This window comes from Muntiacus reevesi, chromosome 13, assembly GCF_963930625.1.
Source record: "Muntiacus reevesi chromosome 13, mMunRee1.1, whole genome shotgun sequence".
In the NCBI taxonomy this organism is placed as follows: domain Eukaryota; kingdom Metazoa; phylum Chordata; class Mammalia; order Artiodactyla; family Cervidae; genus Muntiacus; species Muntiacus reevesi.
The window spans coordinates 26,426,441-26,448,286 of record NC_089261.1 but is presented as its reverse complement, the minus strand read 5'-3'; the positions used below and the strand labels follow the sequence as shown (position 1 = coordinate 26,448,286).

At 38.4% G+C, this 21,846-nt stretch overlaps 1 protein-coding gene across 1 annotated transcript in view; it reads right to left on the bottom strand.

The window, feature by feature from the left end:
- The window catches only part of PIWIL1 (piwi like RNA-mediated gene silencing 1), a 29,262-nt gene continuing 7,416 nt past the window's right edge, over positions 1 to 21,846 (bottom strand). Inside the window, exons 4-20 of the mRNA XM_065904270.1 lie at positions 21,405 to 21,619; positions 20,891 to 21,012; positions 19,728 to 19,808; positions 18,448 to 18,645; positions 17,847 to 17,958; positions 11,832 to 11,958; positions 11,507 to 11,624; positions 10,598 to 10,712; positions 9,014 to 9,201; positions 8,575 to 8,647; positions 6,648 to 6,848; positions 6,439 to 6,542; positions 5,535 to 5,605; positions 5,205 to 5,358; positions 2,573 to 2,698; positions 279 to 426; positions 1 to 117 (exon numbers count right to left, since the gene is read on the bottom strand). Coding sequence (XP_065760342.1) covers positions 1 to 117; positions 279 to 426; positions 2,573 to 2,698; positions 5,205 to 5,358; positions 5,535 to 5,605; positions 6,439 to 6,542; positions 6,648 to 6,848; positions 8,575 to 8,647; positions 9,014 to 9,201; positions 10,598 to 10,712; positions 11,507 to 11,624; positions 11,832 to 11,958; positions 17,847 to 17,958; positions 18,448 to 18,645; positions 19,728 to 19,808; positions 20,891 to 21,012; positions 21,405 to 21,619 — 2,270 coding nt within the window. The remainder of the gene's footprint in view (positions 118 to 278; positions 427 to 2,572; positions 2,699 to 5,204; positions 5,359 to 5,534; positions 5,606 to 6,438; positions 6,543 to 6,647; positions 6,849 to 8,574; positions 8,648 to 9,013; positions 9,202 to 10,597; positions 10,713 to 11,506; positions 11,625 to 11,831; positions 11,959 to 17,846; positions 17,959 to 18,447; positions 18,646 to 19,727; positions 19,809 to 20,890; positions 21,013 to 21,404; positions 21,620 to 21,846) is intronic.

The following is a 21,846-nucleotide window of genomic DNA, read 5'->3' as shown; positions in this document are numbered from 1 at the left end:
TTAGAGGTAGTAAAGACGATTTGACAGTGACAGATTTGGTTCTCTATGAATGCTCTGGCCAACAAGGAAAGCCAGTTTGTGGGCATACTGGCAAGGAGCAGGAACACGAATGACACCCTTTAGTGGAAGAAAAAAAAAAGGTTCTATTACTTTAAAAGCAACTTCTCTAAATTATAAATCTCAGTATTAATAGTAAAAGCCTTTGAAAACACAGCAATTCCATTTTGAAAAGTGAATCTTACTGACGTGGATAAATATAATTAATAAAAAATACTTACTGGCCAGTTATAATAGACGTGACATAGCTTGTAAGTTAACCTCTGTATGTGGTCTGGCTTCAGGCCACTGCTGTCATAGATGACATTATAATGTGTGGGAGAAACACTACCACTTCTCACTGCCTGGCTCACGATAAAAAAATCATACCTGGAATTATATAAGAAAAAAACCACATGGGTATGAGGCTTATCTTTTTCAAAGCTAAAGTTAAGATGACTCAAGTTTCTCACAGAGGAAAGATTCTGTATACTTATGTAACCTAATTGCCTCAAAACATGTGCTTCCTTGAATTCAGAACTTGCTATTCATGAACTATTTTGGAATGCTTATGTGTGAAAGAGGTTTAAGATGCTACTTTTTTTTATACTTTAAATATCTATCATTGATGCCTAAGGGCATTAACAAATGTTTGACCCGGCTGCTAATTATGACAGTGCGTGCTGTAACAGGCCACTGTTTCGACTCCACATCTAAGGGAGACAGCTGAGCGGGAACAGGCTCTAGAATCAAGAACCAAGTAGTGCAAACATAAAGGAATAGATGTCAGTTTTGTTTTATTTTCATTTTTTGGGTACCAATTAAGTATCAATGCAGAGATGCTATAATCCAGTCTGATAAAGTTATTAAGAAATTTATTATGTCCCTTAAAATCAGACAAATTATAAAATCAGAATTGATCTACAACAGATTATAGTCATCTGGAAAAACGAGGCTTTCAGAAACATTAAATGATGTGCCCAAAAGAGAAATCATAACAGAGCTAGAATCAAAACCTTAGTTCCCAACTTAAGCACCTTATCATTCAAAGTAGATTTCTCCAAGTATTTGAGTAGACTAGTAGCTATTAGGTTTTAAAGAACATTGAGTAAAAAGTAATCAAGTTTTTTATACTTCAAAATCCAACTTGGGATTTTACTCAAATTGTTTTAAAAAGTTGTCTTCAGGTCAATATTATACCTAAGGTTTGGTTGTCAGAGTAGCAGTAATGTTAGAAAGTACCATGAGGTCATTCTGAATGATTAAAGAGAGTCCTACAGGAAATGAAACTGTCAATTATCTTATCTTAGCCATTTTGTCCTCCCTCAATGATTTTCCCCAATAGGTTAGAATCCTTCTAACAACTATTATCTGCCTGAGAGAAAGACACAATCTAAGATAATAAATCTTGAAATAAATACTTAGATATGCTCTCAGGTGACAGGACTAAGTAGATCTAAAATCTAGATTATTGTTTGTCTACATACATTTAAGTATAGTAATGCCTCGTTTACCTGAGTTTCATACAGGAGAAGTGCTACACATTTAAACTTTGCCCCTTAGGCTGACACTTTACCTTGATTAAGGCTGCCCTTTTTTAAAGGCTCTACAGATTTATGTATAAAAACAGAAACTGTCCTATTCACTCTCATGAGGAAGGTGTACGTGGACTGACCAATGCCTTGCCATCAGGAACATGACTTAGTGCACTGTATTCCATCCCCCACAAAATGAGACTTTGCAGTTGAATTGCTGTGTGCCGAGAACACGGCCACGTGGCCCTGCATGTTCTAGCTGGCTGTCTTGTGGCAGAGTGCAGCTCACAGTTCCCCAGTGTTTACTCATGCGTGCTTAGTTGCTCAGTCATGTCTGACTCTTTGTGGCCCCGTGGACTGTGGCCTGCCAGGCTCCTCTGCCCACGCAGTTTTCCAGGCAAGAATACTGGAGTGGGTTGCCATTTTCCACTCCAGGGGATCTCCCTGACCCAGAGAGCGAACCCATCTCTCTTGCATACCCTGCGTTGGCAGGTGGATTTTTACCACTGTGCTACCTGGGAGTCCCTAGTGTTTACTCAGAAGTCACTTTTCTCATCTGCAACTGTGACTTTAGATGGAATTTTCTAACCTGTGGATAACCAAGTACATTATGGATCTAAAAATTCTGATTGGAAAACAAGAATCTATGGATGAGGTTACATATGTTAAAAAAAAAAAATGCCACAGCAATCTACAGCAGCCCTTGTTAAACTCTGCATGTATAACTAAGGCCATGAATGACAACCCTCTTTCCTCGGAGAGAAACTGCAGAGAAACCTCTGCTCACCATGTCAGACATTAAGTTCATTCATCATAGGCATTAGGTCAAGCTAATGAAAAGTATTAGTATTTATAAGAAATAAAATATAAGAGCTAAAAAGTAAATATGGTAAAAGGTAATAAAGCATAGAGGTTACGCTAAAAGACAAAGCAGAAACCAATCTTCAGCTTGGTTTCTGCTTTGTCTTCCAAACCAATCTTCCAACCAATACTGAACTTACCATTCTGGTCTGGTAACCTCTACATCAATAACTGTTCCAGGAAGTGGATTCTGAAGTCTTCCTCCAGACTGAGCAAAAAATCTGGCATTGACGCGTTTCTTCACCACAATTACCGTTAGTCTTGGGCTTAAGATGGTGATGAACGTAACTACATTTAGTCAGTCATATTTTCAGGGCATTGAATCATTCATACATTCATACACTCCATTAAAAAAGAAATGCATCTCCCTCTTGGGTATATTATTTGTCCAAGTTGTGAAGGAAGATTCCACAACTTGTAAGGACCTGGAGTTAGGACCAGGAATAAACTGTGAGTAGAAAACAAAATGGCAAGGTTATGTAGCTTTTTAATTATTAAACTGAGCATATAACATACTGAGCACACTAAAATGTTAAAACCCAGCACGTCTTTAAAGTTCACAGCCTGAGACCCTTTTCAGTGGACATTTCCTACTACGTGGAAATAAGTGTGCTCCATCGTGTCTGACTCTAGGCCCCATGGACTGTAGCCCGCCAGGCTCCTCTGTCCATGGGATTCTCCAGGTAAGAATGCTGGAATGGGCTGCCATTTCCTACTCCAGGGAACCTTCCCCACCCAGGGATCAAATCCATGTCTCTTGTGTCTCCTGCAGTGGCAGGGAGATTCTTTACCACTAGTAAGCACCACCTGGGAAGCCCGTGGAAAGTAAAATCTTTGACAAGTAAGTTAATTTGAGTAGTCTCAAAATCTAAGCTGCTTTTCAAAATGACTAGTTGACAATGTATCAGGGAATCTCTGTGTCTCTCTGTCTCTCACACTCAATCACTCCTCAGCTTATCCTTAGCAATACAAGAACATTCTCTGTCACCCTCTCCCTCCCCAACCCCATTCAGGTGGCTTCTTTCCTATGTTGAGACTAAATACTCCTCTCCCCTAGTGAGGCTTCAGCTTTGTGTCACATTACATTCACTGCCTCTAGCAAGCTTCTTGGCTCTCCTGAGGACAGCCCTTTAACTGGCAGGTTGTATTGAGCTTGAACACCCTTTCCAACCATCTCTTAAAGGCTCATTTCAGATTCACTGTCTGATACAATCACACTGTATACACATGTGCACTTGGGAATAAATGCACTAGAACATATTAAGCACTTAGTGCTATAAATAAGCATTTGATAAATTATGATTTTCAATACCTCAACTTTCCTCTGCTCTTTTTCTAGCTACAACATTAGTTCCTTAAGAGCACAAATCTACTTTATTCTAAAAACAAAAGCAGAGGACCTCACATGCAGTATGGACCTGCCTGGTAATGTTTGACTCAGGTACGTAGCTCACAGTATACTATCTAAACCGATGGTCCAGAAGATTCCAGTTGGGAACTTCCACTCATTGCTAAACCTAACCAGCTGCTTCATGGAAGCAGTAAGCAAATATACAAGGGATAGGAAGATGATTTTATTTCAGTAAACGGAGGACATTTTTAGAAATATCACTATTTCCCCATGTAGAGCCACTGCTGCCCAGCAACAAGAGATCTGCATATTACAAAGCCACAGTCTCAGGAACCAAAAGACAAAGTAGATTTTAGTCCTGGGACATCTCAAGAAATGATTTAGCAAATGTGGTGATAGAAAGTCACAAGTATGTTGAAATGACTTTTTGATTTGTTCTTAACCAAACATTCTAAATCAGCTAATCCATGACACATCTTTATAAAAAGCTAATTATCAACATTTCAATTCAAAAACATATATTGAGGTTCTAAAGATAACAGCAAATATTAAAGTCCAAACTGTGTTTCTTAAAAGTAAGGGGTAATTCTCGGATATTATTTTACTTTATATGTAACTCTAAACTTTTTTTAGATGAAGTACCTACTATATATTGAGAGCCTACTGGGTATTGTATGAAGTACACTGAGCATTCGGACATTTCCTTCAGCAGCCTTCATGAGCTGCATCCCGTTTCACAGATGAAGGCGAAGCTGGGATCAACCTAACTGATTTTAGGACATATTGCCTTGAGATGGCATGCAATTTACTGCCAGAGAGAACCAACAAATGACCTTGGTAGGAGAGCAAAGCAAAAACCAATGTAGGTCTCAAAGGAGAGCCAGAGTAGCATTCAATTATGAGTACAGCTCCCCTTGGCTGTGCAGACCGCCTCAAAGGACAGAGGGTAACGGGGTCCTCCTAGGACAGCAAACACATGCCAATCACCTACCCATCAAAAACCAGTCCAGCTGAGGTCAAAGAAATGAAACAAGTATTTGTTGTACAAGGAGGTAAGAGAAAGAGTACGTTAAGACTATCTGGAAGATTTATTTCAACCAATGCTGTGGATGCCTATGGCTGTATTGGGATAATCAGACCCTCATACTTCAAGGCTGTAGGAGACAAAAGTGGCAGCGACTGGTCAGTGAAGGTGTTTCCATGTGTCATTCCTTGAAAAAATTTCCACTCTACATTTCTAGCCTCTCCTCTACAAAACAAGTCTCCATGAGACACCCATCCCCCAACCCCTTCCATTACCTCAAGTCCTACTGCACCTATAAGCTCAGGTTCTCACTTACTTTTCCACCTTGTGACATTATTTTCAAAGATACAAAATGCAATTTTATAAAAAGGAAATGCTTTACATGTCATATGCTTACTTGTAACCTCTACCAACAGATTTCAGGCAATCCAAAAACTGTGGAACTTCATAGTTCACCAATGTTTTAAGCTGACCGTCTCCTACACCATCCCGATACACAATAATTCGACTGGGCATGTATTGATTGCAGCTGTTCCAAGCCCTTAGAGCAGCTGAAAGAAAACCAGAAAAGTTTTAAATACATTAACACAAAACAAAAAATATGTGCTTCTACCAAACTCCAGGCACAGGTTTTTTTTTGTCTTTGTTTTCCCAGAAGCACAGCTTTAAGATAACTTCTTGAAGACTGGAGTTTGGAGGCCAGACTGAAACATAACAGGTGACTTACCTTGCAAGCAGACCTTAAGCCCATCTACTAGTTCTTGTCCTCTATCTTGAAACACACAGCGAGAGAACCAGCTATTCAGAGAAAAAACGACTGAGGTGAGAATACAACCATACAGAACTTTTTCACTTTTGAATTTTTCTATATCTATGCAATTTATTATCTTTAACTTCCTTGATGAAATCTTAAACAGAGGTAACAAGATACAAGAAATCCCTCATAGACAAAGTTTTTCTCTATTCATTATAAATCAATCCCATAATTCCATCACCAAGGCAGAAATAAAATTTAAGTTGTAATAGCCAGATATGCCTCCTAGGTTTACACCTCAAAATACACAGAAGCATACTATTACTACTATACTCCTGGTAAAATACACTCTTCTTAAAGATAAAATATCTTGGAATACGCCCAAGTATCAGTAATGCCAACACATCAATGCTTCAATTTTCATTCTTCCCTATTCTTGGCAATTCTATTAGTTCTAAGAAAAGCACTGAAAAATAATTTCACTATGTTGATATACAAATGACTGGGTAAACTTGAGTGGGTTTTCCGAAATAAAGTTAACATGGAAACTTGAAATTACATTCAAAGTAGTAAATTTATTAAAAAAGCTTTTAGAGATTGTCACATTTAAAGAGATGCATCCTCTCGCCAAATACAAATAATGAAATAACCTAGAATGTAGCCTGACCACTACAGATTAAGGACCAGTGAAGGACATTAAAAATGGTTAGAATAGCTAATAACTGGTTTCTTTCCTAACGATTTTATTGGATCTAACATAAAAGAACCCAAGTTAAAGAATTAACACAATTGCGGTAGTCCCCGCGCTCTGGCCCCGACACTCTGTCCTGTTTGCCGATGCGCAGCACTTAATCTACCGCGATCAGAGCCCGCTTACCGAGTCATCCCTTCGTTGATGCTTGCCACAAATCCTGCAATTGACCTCCGTCCAGCTGTGGTATCATGGTAACAATCAATGCCAACTATCATCGCTAGCTTCAGCTTTAACAAGAACATCGTAATTTTAGATACAATAGAATGCCAATACAATAAAAATACATTTTTTAAAATAACAAAACTTACATCTACCAATTAAATCAAACGTACAGGCATATCAATCCTCCAAAGCTCTCCTCCCATCTTGCAGTTCATCTGCAGGGCAATCTTTGTAGCAATAGCCATGACAGTCTGTTGTTTGCCTAAGGTTCGGGCCACCACACACTGGCTTGGAGTAGGGCAATCTGTACATAAGTATTTTTTAATAGCATCATATTTGTCTTTCCGATTACCTGATAACAGACAAACAACCTAAAAACAAACAAAATGTCCTCATTATAAAGAATTAGAAACTGATAATTCAGAGAAGAGAGGAAACTAAACCCACCTGTGATTCAGAGACACATAATCGTTCACTGATATTAATCCTTTACTATCCATCTCCGCCACGGAGCTACTAAGTATGACATTAACATTGATACAATGCTCACTGAGAGCAACTGTGTGCTCAGTCGTGTCCAACTCTGCAACCCTCTGGGCTGTAGCCCGTCCATGGGACTTCTCGGGCAAGAATATCCTGGAGTGGGTTGCCATTTCCTCCCCCAGGGGATCTTCCTGTGCCTCCTGTGTCTCTTGCACTGCAAGCAGGTTCCCTACCGCTGAGCCATCAGGCACGCCCGTAATGCTCACTACATTCAACTAAGTAATATACACTAAGAACGAAATCAAGTTAAGCAAACAATTCAAAACCGAGTATCATTAAAACCTGAGAAGTTAGTTAAATATGGTCTATTACCAGCTTGGAATAATTTAGAAGTAGGGAATAGGGCAAAATAAGTTAGTGATAACTTACAGGTGGACAAGTAAAAGCTTTTCTAAAATACTTACAATTTTCATTTACTCATGCCCTACCTAGAATCACAGCTTTTAAACTCTCAAGCTCTGGCTTGGGAATATGATCAAACTATGAAATTTCCTAGAAGTTCATGGGCAATTCTGGGGAAACTGAAGCGACTGATCTAAACAGACTCCTGTCCCAAATGGGGGTTAGTCAAAGGGTATACATTTCCAGTTAAAAAGTAAGTTTTGAGAATCTAGTGTATAGCATGGTGATCACAGTTATACATACATTATATACTTGAAAGCTGCTAACAGAGTGGATCTTAAAGGTTATCACCACATATACAAAGAAGAATTGCAATTATGTGAGATGATGGCGATATTAACTTACACTGCTGTGGTCATCAATTCACAATATATCAAATCATCACACTGTGCACTTTAAACTCACACAATGTTAAATGTCAATTACACCATAAAAAAGCTGGAAAATTAACCAACCAACCAAGCCCCCTACATTTGCCCAAATTCTGAGGATTTAAGTTCTGGAGCTGAATCCAACTCTAACTTACTGCTATATTCCCCAATTTATATTCCCAGAGTCTTAATTTTCTTGCCATAGCCCCCATGAAAATAATTTCCCTACCCTTGGCGTCTCTATTATTCAAGACAACCTAATAGAACTCTGCCTGTGGCATTTAAGTATGAGACAAAGGACTAACAGGAATCCATTAGGAGAAACCAACTCATCTCTTAGGCTTAACGCAACACAGGCATATTGTTTTTCATTAAATTTGTCTTTGCCACCTTAACTGATTATACGTTAAGTGTAACTACAAATATACTAATTGTACCACATGTGCTGAACAAGTACTGACTTCTACTCTTGTGCCTTTTCTCCTCCCCACTTCCTCCCCGAAATTTTCTAGAATTAGAGCATTTGAGTCTGGGTAAATTTAAGATGGCTTTGTTTTCTTCCATCCCTTCCTTACCATTTGCAGTGCACAAGCTCCTAGGCACACAACTAAAGGCAGCATTGACTGAGCTATCTTAGGAAGGCAAAATATGTATTTTGTGACTGGTTTGGGAACCTAATTATAACATTTTTAACACTGAATTCAAGTTCAAAGGTTTACCAATGCTCCATTTACAACAACTGATTCCAGGTCAACTGCCTACATATCAACTAGCTACTTACTATCTGGGTATCTGACGTAACCTTTTGCTGTAAGACTCTTAAATAGGCTTCAGTTCTATCATCCACTTCAATCCTAGAATGGAAATACGTAATTCAACATTCAGAAAAAGTTAACCAAAAAAATGCACTATGTGTTAAAAGGTTCCCACAGATTATAACACAAGCCAACACTTCTGGGTAAAATATAACACCAGGAGTAGCCATGTAGTCAAAGGATTTCTAACACACCCGACAGCAGTTGTTTGAGAAATAGTCCGTTTTTTGTCCCACTCAATTCTTAGTGACTCGAACACATTTCTGTATCCACCCTACCAGGAACTTAATCAGATCTTTAAATTAAGATAATCTAATGTTTTTAATAGTTTTTAACAGTTTGAGTTCCCACCTTCCAAATGACTATGAGTCAATTTTCAGAGTAGAAATGACTTGATAAACTTACATTATTGCTTTTTTCATTTGTATGCCCATGGCTGGTGTAACTTTAAATAGATTTTGTATCAACGAATTGGCTGCTTCATAATTTCTTCGAGTGTAGATCAACAACCAGTTATCTAGGGGCTTAACACTAATTAATGGTGCACCTCTTGTTTCTTTTGACCAATCTGCAAATTGTGGATTGTAATCAAACTAGAAGAAAGTTCAGAGACATTGTAAATTCCATTGTAGGTTCCCAGGGATAAAGCCAAAAATTCGTCAATAATTCTACTATGGCATAGTCTAAATCTCAAAGTACTACTTTTAAATTTGAACTCTAAGTGAGGAAAAAGAAAAATGTATCCAAAGGATTACAGCAATTTTATTTAAAATACATTCATATTAACAGCTGTAACAGTATCTTAAGCTGTAGCTCTTTTTTTTAATCTCTTATAAAATCTTACAAGGATAGGTGATATTTACCTTATGATATAGATATAAAAAAACCAGGCCTTGAAAGTTAAGTGATTTTATGATTGAGGTGTCAGATACTGAAGGCAAGCTATGAAAACATCTGACAGTAGGGCAGAAAGCTAACACACAACTCAAAGTACAGTGCCCTGTATCTATCACAGAGGAAAAAGCCTGCTTTTTACATGTCCTACCCACCTCCCAAGCAACTCTTATACAGGAATATATATTTACTACAAAGGATAATAAAGCAATAGTAATTAAAATATTAAGCTACATGATTAGGTTGTTACCCATAGAACATTTCGAAAACAGAAGAGCACAGCTACAGCATGTATATTATCTATGGTGAAACAGATCACCAGCCCAGGTGGGATGCATGAGACGAGTGCTCGGGCCTGGTGCACTGGGAAGACCCAGAGGAGTCGGGTGGAGAGGGAGGTGCGTGGGGGGATCGGGATGGGGAATACGTGTAACTCCATGGCTGATTCATGTCAATGTATGACAAAACCCACTGAAATGTTGTGAAGTAATTAGCCTCCAACTAATTTTTAAAAAAATAAAAATAAAAGGATTTTTAAAATTTTGGTACTTGTAGTGTTTCAATTATACAAAAACACATTTTAGAATACGTGCGTGCTTTCCTTTTCTGGAGATAAGATATAAAAGGTATCACAATATTTCACACACACACATATATATATATAAATATATACATCCATATATGTGTTTGTGTGCAAATACATATATCCCTAACGAACAAACGGTCCAGGCAAAAATGAAGTTAAATAAACTGGGAGTTTTCCATGTAAAAGTTTACTGCAGTGGCAGACAAAATATCAACTCAATTAGATACTTAAGAGACTTCTACTATACCTCAATTTTTAAAATTCAGGTTATTTAAAAAATTAAGCCACCTTTTACCCCAGTCTCACAGATGGTTTGGAAGACAGCTATGGGCTCTGCCTTCTTGAGCGTTCCCACATTTCCCCCTCCTGTGTTCATACTGGTCCACAAAGGATGGGTCAGAGAAAAGAGGAAAGGACTACACTGGCATAGAATTAGGTTATTCGTGCCTGCTTTATTGCGACTCTGAACCAAACCTGATTTCACTGACAACTTTTAAGAACTGCCTTACTGTTTTTCCACCTTGATGAATCTTTTCTGCTTGCAAAATTCTTCCTGAGAAGGACAGTAAGTTGGAGTCAAAGCTCAAACCCCAGTCTCGAAGCTCCCTCTGCACATTATCATCTCTGCAAATTTAACATATTTGCTTATCACTAAATGTAAGGAAACAGCAAAAACTAATATACACAAGCAAATATAGACCCACTGCAACCTATTACAAATGTCAATGTTTCTTTCAGGGTTGAAATACTGGTGAGAATGCTAGGAAACACAGAAATAGAATGTCTTTCTTTTTTAATGTTTTTCTGTTTCCCTTCACAGCATCCTTCAATTTAAAATTCTGATGCCCAAACCATCTCCTCCTCAAAGTAAACACAGTGCTGTAACAATTTCACTTTCTATTTTATTCTCTTTTTCTAACAATTAGAAATACCATGGGCTACAAGGTTTAACTTAACATGAAAGTCACTCAGTCATGTCCAACTCTTTGCAACCCATGTACAGTCCAGGGAATTCTCCGGGCCAGAATACTGGAGTGCATAGCCTTTGCCTTCTCCAGGGGTTCTTCCCAAACCAGGGACTGAACCTAGGTCTCTCGCATTGCAGGCAGATTCTTTACCAGCTGAGCCACAAGCGAAGCCCAAGAATACTGGAGTGGGTAGCCTATCCCTTCTCCAGCAGATCTTTCCGACCCAGAAATCAAACCCAGATCCCCTGCACTGCAGGGGATTCTTCACTGAGCTAATTATTCCCTGACAAATAGTAGCCTCACTTAGAAACACAAAGAACCCACCCCAAATACTGCGAATACAAATAAAAAAAGAATTACTTTCTGTCATTCCCCCCAGAAAGTCACTCCTCCAAGCCCACATAAAATAAAGAACTGAAAACATACCCCAGTAAAGCACAGATGACTTACTTATGAATATAATCAATCAGTCTTCCGACTTCACGCTGCCTCTGCTCTGGAGTTAGTCTTGTATGAACAGCCAGGTCTTTCATCACATTAAAATCATTACGCATTTTATCAGTTAAACCTTTAAACAGAATAAAACTATACAGTTAAAGAAACAAGGGTCTTGTCTAACTATATGGAGTGTAGGGTGGCGGTGAGTCAAAGAACTCCCAGGAGACAAGCCAGTTTCAAGGGCGGGGTGGTGGGGGGTGCGTGCGGTAAGGAAGGCTCAAGGCTCCCGGAACTGAAGGGGCTGCGCCGCGGCCTCCCCCGCAGACAGGCAGCATACCTGTGAGGTAGCAGAGCTCCGGGATAAGCATGGCCGGGCCTGGCAGCGTGCCGCCAGGGCCTCTCCTCCTCTTGGGCTGGCTGACCAAAACCGGCTGCTTCAGGTCAGTGATTTCTTGGTTATATTGCTATTTAAGGGAAGAAAGACATCACTGTTCACAGTAAATGCCCTTAGTAACATGTTAAAGGACAAAAAAGTTTCACTTTTTAAAACTAAGCATATATGCTAATAGCAAGGCTGGTATCTGTTTCCAAGTAAAACATACTGTCTTTCTGGTCCTATAAAATAGGTTGTGATTTATAGACTCATCTTTTCGCCTAAAAACTTAAATGGTCAAGGATGGTAAGGCTCTAAGTTTTGACTTTTTGTCACATTTCTATTTACTTCATTTTTTGGCTTCTTGGTTCAGAAACAGTAGTCTGTATAACTCCAGGTCTTCACCACAGTGTAATTCCTCTAAAACTACTCATAATAAGGATGAATTCATGAAAGAAGCTTCACTTTAAGAATAAAGGGAGGAGGGAAAAATGTGTGCACTCTATGGAACAGTGTTAATTAGGGAAAGTTGAAAGTTTACTTTGCAGTTGAATTTCAACTGAGCAGTATTAAGGTTCCCCATCTTCAGACTGCCCACATGTAATCGCTAAGATTAGATTTATAATATGTAAAGAGACCAAACATGTTGATGTCTAGGATCTAACAGATGTGAGGCAGGTCTCTGGCCTCCAGGTCAGCCCTACAATTCTAGACCACAGCAGACCTCTTGCGTTCCCTTCACGAGAGAGCACTTCTGGCCCTGTCTCCTGAAGACCTCTCTATCATTTCCTGTATCCTCTCCTCGCATCGTTGTTCTGGTTAATTTAGCTCTAACTTTATTCTCAAATAAAATCACATCTGCATGAAGCATACAAGACAGCAGTACCATCACAGCCATTTCATGAGTACTGCTCCCTCCAGAAGACTACCGCGCCTGCCCATTCCTTCTTCCTGTCATACAGTCAAGGTACCGGCCACCTAGCATCATGAAGTAAGAGACCATGAATTTTAGCTTCCATTGACTCTGTCCTACACTCAACTCTTTACCAATTATCCGGGAAAAAAAAATTCTAAGGGGAACATGCTCTGCTCCACTTATCTGTACTACTTATTTTATCATACTATTTTTATTAGGGGTCTATTAACAGTCACCCTGCTTACACATCATTCACTTTGGTATACATACAGGTAGAAAGGTGGTAGTGATTTCAGAAGTATTCCTATTTCTCTATTTCACCAAAGGGCCTTAAAATGCATAATTCTTAATTACAGAGCTGTGGGATTTCCCTCTTCTATATTCTTAGTGCATAAGAGAAAGCCTGTCAGTTCTTTTTAACACTTTCCCCTACATCTGAAGAACTAGCACTTTCATTTCTGTTTAATATTAGATTTTTGAAGTTACTGACCATGATCTTCCCTTCCAAAGGCCCTTTTCTCCCACCCTGAGTATTTCCTAGATAATCTCTTCAACATATATTATTTAAGCCATCACTTATTACTAAAACTGAATTTCCACTAAGACGTTTTAAGAATGCCTTATTTCTTTCACATATTTCAAGTCCACCCAGCTGTTAACTTATTACATCTGAAGTCTTTGCATAGACTGGAGATCACCTGAAGATAACTAGAGAGCAACTGGGGACCCGACGCAGAACCCTGAAGAATGTCAGCATTAAAAGGTCACTTGTGGAAGAACAAGCAGGCATGTAAAGATTCGGTACTAGTCAGAGAAGGGGAGAATTTTCCGTGATCTTGCTTCAGGTTTAAATCAACTTTCAACTGTGTCCTTTCTGTATTTGCTGCTGATGAATACCAACTCTTCCCATCCCTGATCGTGATTATTCAAACGAACTACAGAAAAATGCCAGCACTCGTTTGTCACAGTAACCTCTGACACTCGGAAGAAATCTAGGTCAAACATGGTTCGAGTCCATAAGGAATTTTCAGAGGTTAAAAACAGCAGCAGGGAAATCAAGCTGAGATGACCCTTGGCCTGTTTTCATTTTGCCAGAGTAAGACCAGCTCTTAATGCAACTTCTTAGGGCATCATTTCCCTCCAGAGTGGCATCTGATCTTCTCATTCACAGGAGAGCAGCTGAAGATCAGGCAGCAACAGATTTTTCAGCAAAAAGACATTTCAAAGATCACCAGTCAGATGAATACTTTTGACATAAAATATACATATACATAATAGTTCATTTATTCTACTTTTTAGAAAAAAAAATAATCTACAGAAAGTAGAAAAAAAGTTATATAAATTTTAGCACTTCAAAGACAAGCTTTAAATTTTAATTGATTTGTTTCTGCACTTCTGACAGCACATCAAATGGGAAGTGACTTCTAAGGATTTAGGTGGCAGATCTGCTCATCTCTGACCACTACAACAACGTTTGATGCCTTCCTATAGAAACATCTTATTTTCTTCTAGTCAGTGGCTATTCTTTCCTACTGTTAGGTTGGTGCAAAAGTAGTTGCAGTTTTACACTGTTGAACTTTGCCATTTGACATTGGAATACATTCTTAAATAAATGTAGTTATACATCATTTTAATGTACATTTCTTGCTTTATGTTTTTTTGCTAATGACATTACTTGCTGCTTATATTTATTTTAGACTATAGAAATGTTACACAAAAAGCAAATTCAAGCAAAATTATTTTTAGTTCAAAATGGATCATAAAGCAGCAGAGACAAGTTACAACATTAACAATACATGTGGCCCAGGAACTGTTGACAAATGTACACTGCAGAAGTTGTACAAAAGACACAAGAGACTTGAAGATGAGAGCAGTGGCCGGACATCGGAAATTGACAAAGACCAACTGAGCACATCACTGAACCTGATCCTCTTACAGTCATACCAGACGCTGCTGAAGAACTCAACATCGACCATTCTATGGTCATTCTACATTGGAAGCAAACTGGAAAGGCGGAAAAGCTCCATAAACGGGTGCCTGCCAAGCCGGCTGCAAACCAAAGAGTAGTTTTGAATTGTCTTCTATCATTCTATCATTCTATGCAACAATATCGAAAGTGGATTTTTTACAATTGGCGGCAACCAGCTCAGTGCTTAGACCGAGAAGCAGCTCCAAAGCACTTCCCAAAGACAAACTTGCACCAAAAACACCTTTTTCTGGTCGTCTGATGCTCTTTTGATCCACTACAGTTTTCTGAATCCTGGTGGAAACATTACATATGAAAGGTACGCTCAGCAAATTGCTGAGATGCACCGAAAACTGCAAGTCTAACCTCACAATGCCTAACCTCACATCATATAATCAACGCTTCAAAAGGTGAAACAACTGGGCTACAAGGTTTTGCCTCATCCGCTATATTCACCTGACCTCGTGCCAACTGACTACCACTTTTTCAAGCATCTTGAAAACTTTCTATAGGCAAAATGCTTCCACAACCAGCAGAAGGCAGAAAATACCTTCCAAGAGTTCATCTAATCTTGAAGCACAGATTTTTACACTATAGGAATAAACAAACTTATTTCTCATTGGCAAAAATGTGCTGATTGGAATGCTCCCTATTTTGGTTAATAAAGATGTGTTAGAGCCTAGTTATTAAAGACTAGAGATCTCTTCAAGAAAATTAGAGATACCAAGGGAACATTTCATGCAAAGATGGGCAAAATAAAGGACAGAAACGGTATGGACCTAACAGAAGCAGAAGATATTAAGAAGAGGTGGCAAGAATACACAGAAGAACTATACAAAAAAGATCTTAATGACTCAGATAACCACAATGGTGTGATCACTCACTGAGAGCAAGATATCCTGGAGTCCAAAGTCAAATGGGCCTGAGGAAGCATCACTTTGAACAAAGCTAGTGGAGGTGATGGAATTCCAGCTGAGCTATTTCAAATCCTAAAAGATGATACTGTTAAAATGTCAGCTACACTCAAAATGAGCTATTTCAAATCCTAAAAGATGATACTGTGATACTGTTAAAATGCCAGCTACACTCAAAATGCCAGCAAATTTGGAAAATTCAGCAGTGGCCACAGGACTGGAGAAGGTCGGTTTTCATTTTCAATCCCAAAGAAAGGCTATGCCAAAGAATGTTCAAACTACCGCAAAATTGCACTCATCTTCCACACTAGCAAAGTAATGCTCAAAATTCTACAAGTTAGGTTTCAACAGTACATGAACCAAGAACTTTCAGATGTACAAGCTGGATTTAAAAAAGGTAGAGGAACCAGAGATCAAACTGACAACATCCACTGGATCATAGAAAAAGCAAGAGAATTCCAGAAAAACATCTACTTCCGCTTCACTGACACTAAAGCCTTTGTGTGGCTCACAAACAAACTGGAAAATTCTTCAAGAGATGGGAATACCAGACCACCTGACCTGCCTCCTGAGAAATCTGTATGCAGGTCAAGAAGCAACGGTTAGAACTGGACATAGAACAACAGACTGGTTCCAAATTGGGAAAGGAGTATGTCAAGGCTGTATCCTGTCACCATGCTTATTTAACTGATATGCAGAGTACATCATGTGAAATGCTGTGCTATATGAAGCATAAGCTGGAATCAAGATTGCCATGAGAAGTGCCAATAAGCTCAGATATGCAGATGACACCACCCTTAAGTCAGAAAGCAAAGAGGAAACTAAAGAGCCTCTTGATCAAAGTGAAAGAGGAGAGTGAAAAAGTTGACTTAATACTCAACATTCAAAAAACAAAGATCATGGCATCCAGTTCCATCACTTCATTGCAAAGAGATGGGGAAACAACGGAAACATTGACAGACTTTATTTTCTTGGGCTCCAAAATCACTGGAGATGGTGACTGTAGCCATGATATTAAAAGGCACTTGCTCCTTGGAAGAAAAGATGTAACAAATTTAGACAGCATATTAAAAAGCAGAGACATTATTTTACTGACAAACGTCTGTTCAGTCAAAGCTATGGTTTTTCCAATAGTCATGTATGGGTGTGAGAGATGGACCATAAACAAAGTTGAGTGCCAAAGAATTAATGGTTTTGAACTGTGCTGTTGGAGAAGACTCTTGAGAGTCCCATGGACAACAAGGAGATCAAACCAGTCAATCCTAAAAGAAATCAGTCCTGAACATTCATTGGAAGGACTAATGTTGAAGTTCCAGTACTCTGGCCACCTGATGCAAAGAACTGACTCACTGGAAAAGACCCTGTTGCTGGGAAAGATTGAAGGCAGGAGGAGAAGGGGACAACAGAGGATGAGATGGTTGAATGGCATCACTGACTTGATGGACACGAGTTTCAGCAAGCTCCAGGAGTTGGTGATGGACAGGAAAGTCTGGCGTGCAGCAGTCAACGGGGTCACAGAGAGTTGGACACAACTGAGCAACTGAACTGAACTGATGCTGACTTGAAATTCATGGTCCAAAGCTACAATTACTTTTGTACAAACTTAATATTATTTGTCTCTGGTGTCTTTTTCAATTTAGTGATCACTGTGCCAAAAGTTAGAATCATCTTTTACAAACTGGTGCTGGAAGATCAACCACTGAACTTACTATCTAACCTCCATGAAACAAGTCTGTCTGAATTCTGTCAACATGTTAGACAAAGGTTAAGAATTAACCCATCTGCAGATTTATCACAACTGATGATAAGGGTTCAAAGATCTTGAGCTGCCATTGCCAGATGAAGTTTTTGAAAAAGTGCTAGTTACAGAATGAGACAGTATGGTAAGCTGTATTTTTTTATCATCTATTATCTTATTTGTCCTCTACATGATTAAGTTCAAATGTAATCCTGAATCCACTTCAGAAAAAGAACCAGGAAAGAGCACATCTCATTTGCTAATGAGCTAACTATGCTGTGACTGGCTTGATAAACGTATTTCTATACAGCTTTAAAAGCCACTTGTTCCATATGTATTAGAAAATTCATTAGTTATTAGAAAATTTTACTGACGGTATTTCAGATTTCTCCTAAGGTCTAAGCAATTCACATTAAAAAGATAAAAATCAGTATTAATGTCTTACCTTCCTGTAGTACTCTAAGAAGCTGACTTCAGAGCCATCTGCTTTCTTAAACGTACTCTTTGGATTCTGGTCCCAGTCAATATCATCTACTCTGTATGTTTTGTTGTTATACCTATGACCAGTTGAGATTTGTCAATATTTGATTAAAACACGTAGAAATGTTTTTAAAAAGAAGAAACTAGACAACATACACTTTCTAAAAAATAAAACTTCAATCATTTGGTAATGTGCGATAGTATAGAAACAGGGAAAAAAATTTCTGTGAAGCCTGGTGTGCTGCTGTCCATGGGGTTACAGAGTTGGACACGACTGAGAAACTGAACTGAACTGATGCTAGAAGGATGGGGATGTAACTAAATTAATATTAGAAAATAAAATTATAACCAAAAAGGATAGAAATAATTGGTATTTCTCCTTTTCATATGAGTATATTCCCCCAAAACTTTTTTAAGTCTTAAGAGAGGTTGTAAGTTTCCCTCCCATTTCTGTGCTACCCTCACCTCTCAATCTTAAACCCTACTTTCCAACTAACATTTTAGGACTAGAAAGCCGAAACATCTTAAGACTTGTAAAATTATTTTGCATTCTTAAAAAGTCTTACTTGGTGAGAACAATTAAGCCAATCAGTTCCTTAGACACTTGTTCTTGAAATTTGTGCTCTTCGATTTGATGAAACATGTTGAACATGAAATCTAAGACGGTTTCACTTCGGAGGACTTTGTGACTGACATCAGTGCAGAGCATGATGTTGTTTTCATACTGAAGGATGGAAGTGGTGAAGCCAGGCCAAATCACCAACCTGTCAAAGAGAGCGAAGGCCACAGAGTAACGCCCAGGACCGTCCCAGTGTGCTGGGCGTAACCAGCTGCTTTCACCTGTGCTAGCTAGGCCAAGAGGACAAGTCTTTCAGCAAATTTACTTATTTTTATCCTTTATAGTTTATCTTTTCCAGATAAATACTCATCTTTTTTAAGATCTCCAACAATGAATGCTATTTCATAATAACATTATAATTTCCATTTTAAATTAATACACTAACTTTACTAAATTTTTATATTCATCTAAAAACTTGAAAAATCTAATTGAAAATATCTACAATTATTATAAATAAACCTAAAGCATTTGAGTGTATATCCTGATACACTGCAGTGACTTTTGAAGCAATCATCATCAGGTGATGAGCTTTTGCTGCCTAAGAGCAAATATGTGTATGTATGGATGTGTAAGCATGTAGAGATGTGAGAAATGGACCATAAAGAAAGCTGAGCACTGAAAAACTGATGCTTTTGAACTATGGTGTTGGAGAAGACTCTTGAGAGTCCCTTGGACAGCAAGGAGATCAAACCAGTCAATCCTAAATGAAATCAGTCCTGAATATTCATTGTAAGGACTGATGCTGAAACTGAAGCTCCAATACTTTGGCCACCTGATGTGAAGAGCTGATTCACTAGAAAAGACCATGATGCTGGGAAAGATTGAAGGCAGGAGAAGGGGACAACAGAGGATGAGATGGTTGGATGGCATCACCAACTCAATGGACATGAGTTTGAGTAAGCTCCAGGAGCTGGTGATGGACAAGGAAGCCTGGCATGCTGCAGTCTATGGGCAAAGAGTCAGATATGATTGAGCAACTGAAGAGCAAATATAAACTTTGTGTTGGAAAACTCTATGCTTTTTCCCTGTGACAAGTAAATATCATATGATCTTTAAAGCTCCAGGTATTCTGGGATGTCTCCTTTATTGTTCAAACCAAGTTAAAGTTCATTTAATGTGATGGGTACCGCTAATAGCCATAGTAAATCTGATCATTTCAAAATAGAGCATCACTCTCAAAGTCTGTGATTAAACCGACAAAATAGAAACCTCCCAATTTATACAAACCTATGATTTGGAATATCAATTGGGTCACTTGGGTTATAGTAATTCCGTCCAATTTGTTGCAAATTCATGATCTTCAAAAGCCTAGAATTTGAAAAGTCAGAATAATGACTACTGATAAGTATCCCATACTACAATTAGAATGGCATATTGCTTACAACAGAGGTTGGCAAACTATGGCTTGTAGGTGGGCCAAATCCAGCCTACCTGCTGGTTTTTGTATGGCCTAAGAGCTATTTTTTTTAAACAGCTTTTAAAGGTGTAGAAAAAAATCAAAACTATAATAATGCATAAAGATGCATGAATTATACGAAATTCAGGTTTCAGTGTCCATCAGTAAAGTGTCCATCACTGGAACACAGCCACGATCATATATGCTCAATGACTGCTTTTCTGCTTCAACAGCAAAGTAGAATGGTTGAAATACAGATAATGTGGCCTGCAAAACCTAAAATGTTTACTATCTGGCCCTTTGCAAAAAAAAAAAAAGTTTGCCAACCCATCATTTACAAAAAAGTCAATCTTCTATTACCTTAACTCAAGTAAACATCTACCAAGATGAATCAGCAGCAGATATCTTATGACCACTTTAAAAGGGTAAATTACAAACCCCAGTATTATGTCTCACTATTCTCATACCAATTTCAGTCTCATCCAGGTTGCTTCCCACTCAGCAGGGGGATAGAGGTCAGTCTTCATAAAACATGTGTCCTAATTTTGGATTTGGAAAAAAAAGAGTATCCACACAGAAAGCAAATTACAGAGTGTGCAGTATATGTCCTATGATGGAAGAAGTAAATCTGAATAGACCTAAATCCTACCCTGTTTTCTGAATTGGTACCCACTGTGGGAGAGAAGGAATGTAAGGTTAGTGATAGACCTCTGAGAGGCTGTGTGTTCTTAATATAAGCTCAGCTCAAATAGGATTTAAAAGATCTAATCTCAACACAAATAAGGAAGTGAAAGACATGACACTTGCTTAAAGAAAATAAATGAGATTTATATCAGTATATCACACCTAAAAATGATTAAAACTCAAGAGTAACCCAATGATCTTAACCGATCACTGTCAAATCTAGGTACTGAGTATACAAGTACTTACTGTACATGCCTTTCAACTTCGATGTTTAAAATATCTTATTAAAATGTTAAAAACACTAACATACCTCCTGAAAATAATATTATAGAACTGCAAACAAGTTGGTGACGTAGGTGGGAGTTCATTTGTCAGGGTGATTGTTATCCTCACATGCTCTCCATTTCGAGTCTGACTAAAAACTTCAGTAACCTGAAGCCAGAGTGGTGGAAAATCAAACTTTTGTTAAAATAAGCCCAATCACATAAGCCTGTTGAATAAGGCAACAATCTGAGCCATCAAGATCAAGCTCATGAAAATTTAGAAAATTAAAAAAAAAAAAAAAAAAAGAATGGCTATGAGAAATGACAGAATGGGTATGAGAAAATGATTTTAAGTGCCTTATTACTACTTGATTATAATGATTAAGTCACTCAGGTAGATCTGAGAATGATAGAATTATGCCAAAACACGCTTTGGGGGCATTATAAATCCTAACAGACAGGAGCCACTGGGGTTTCTCTAAAGCTGCCCTTGAATGTTGCAGTTTGGCTTTGAGGTAGAAATCCCCATTTCCCTCTCCCCATTCCAACAACTGAAATAACCTTGTGCTGCAGTCTTTTAGGCAAAAATAATATCGTTCCGTCAAAAGCATGACACCTTCCAATTAAATCCTCATGTTGAAAAAGAAGAGCTGAGCGGAGTCTTCGGGCTTCCATCAATGGATTATAGTCAATGTGATACTGATATAAGGCCCACTGGGGACGGGATGTCAATCGGAAATGGTTAGTGCTCAGCCTTACGATAATACCTGAAGAACCTATAAAAGTCAAGTCACATTCAATTAATGATATATCAAGTTTATGCTTCCTTGAAATCTTCACTGTCATGCCAAGGAAATGCAATTCTGTAAGCAAAGGGCTAAGTTCTTAGACATCTGACTTTGGGGATTACTATTCTAATTACATAAATTACTAGAAGCACCCATTCAGAAAAGAATTATCCCTAGACTAAAGTAACTGACAACTGAACCAATGAAATCTTTAT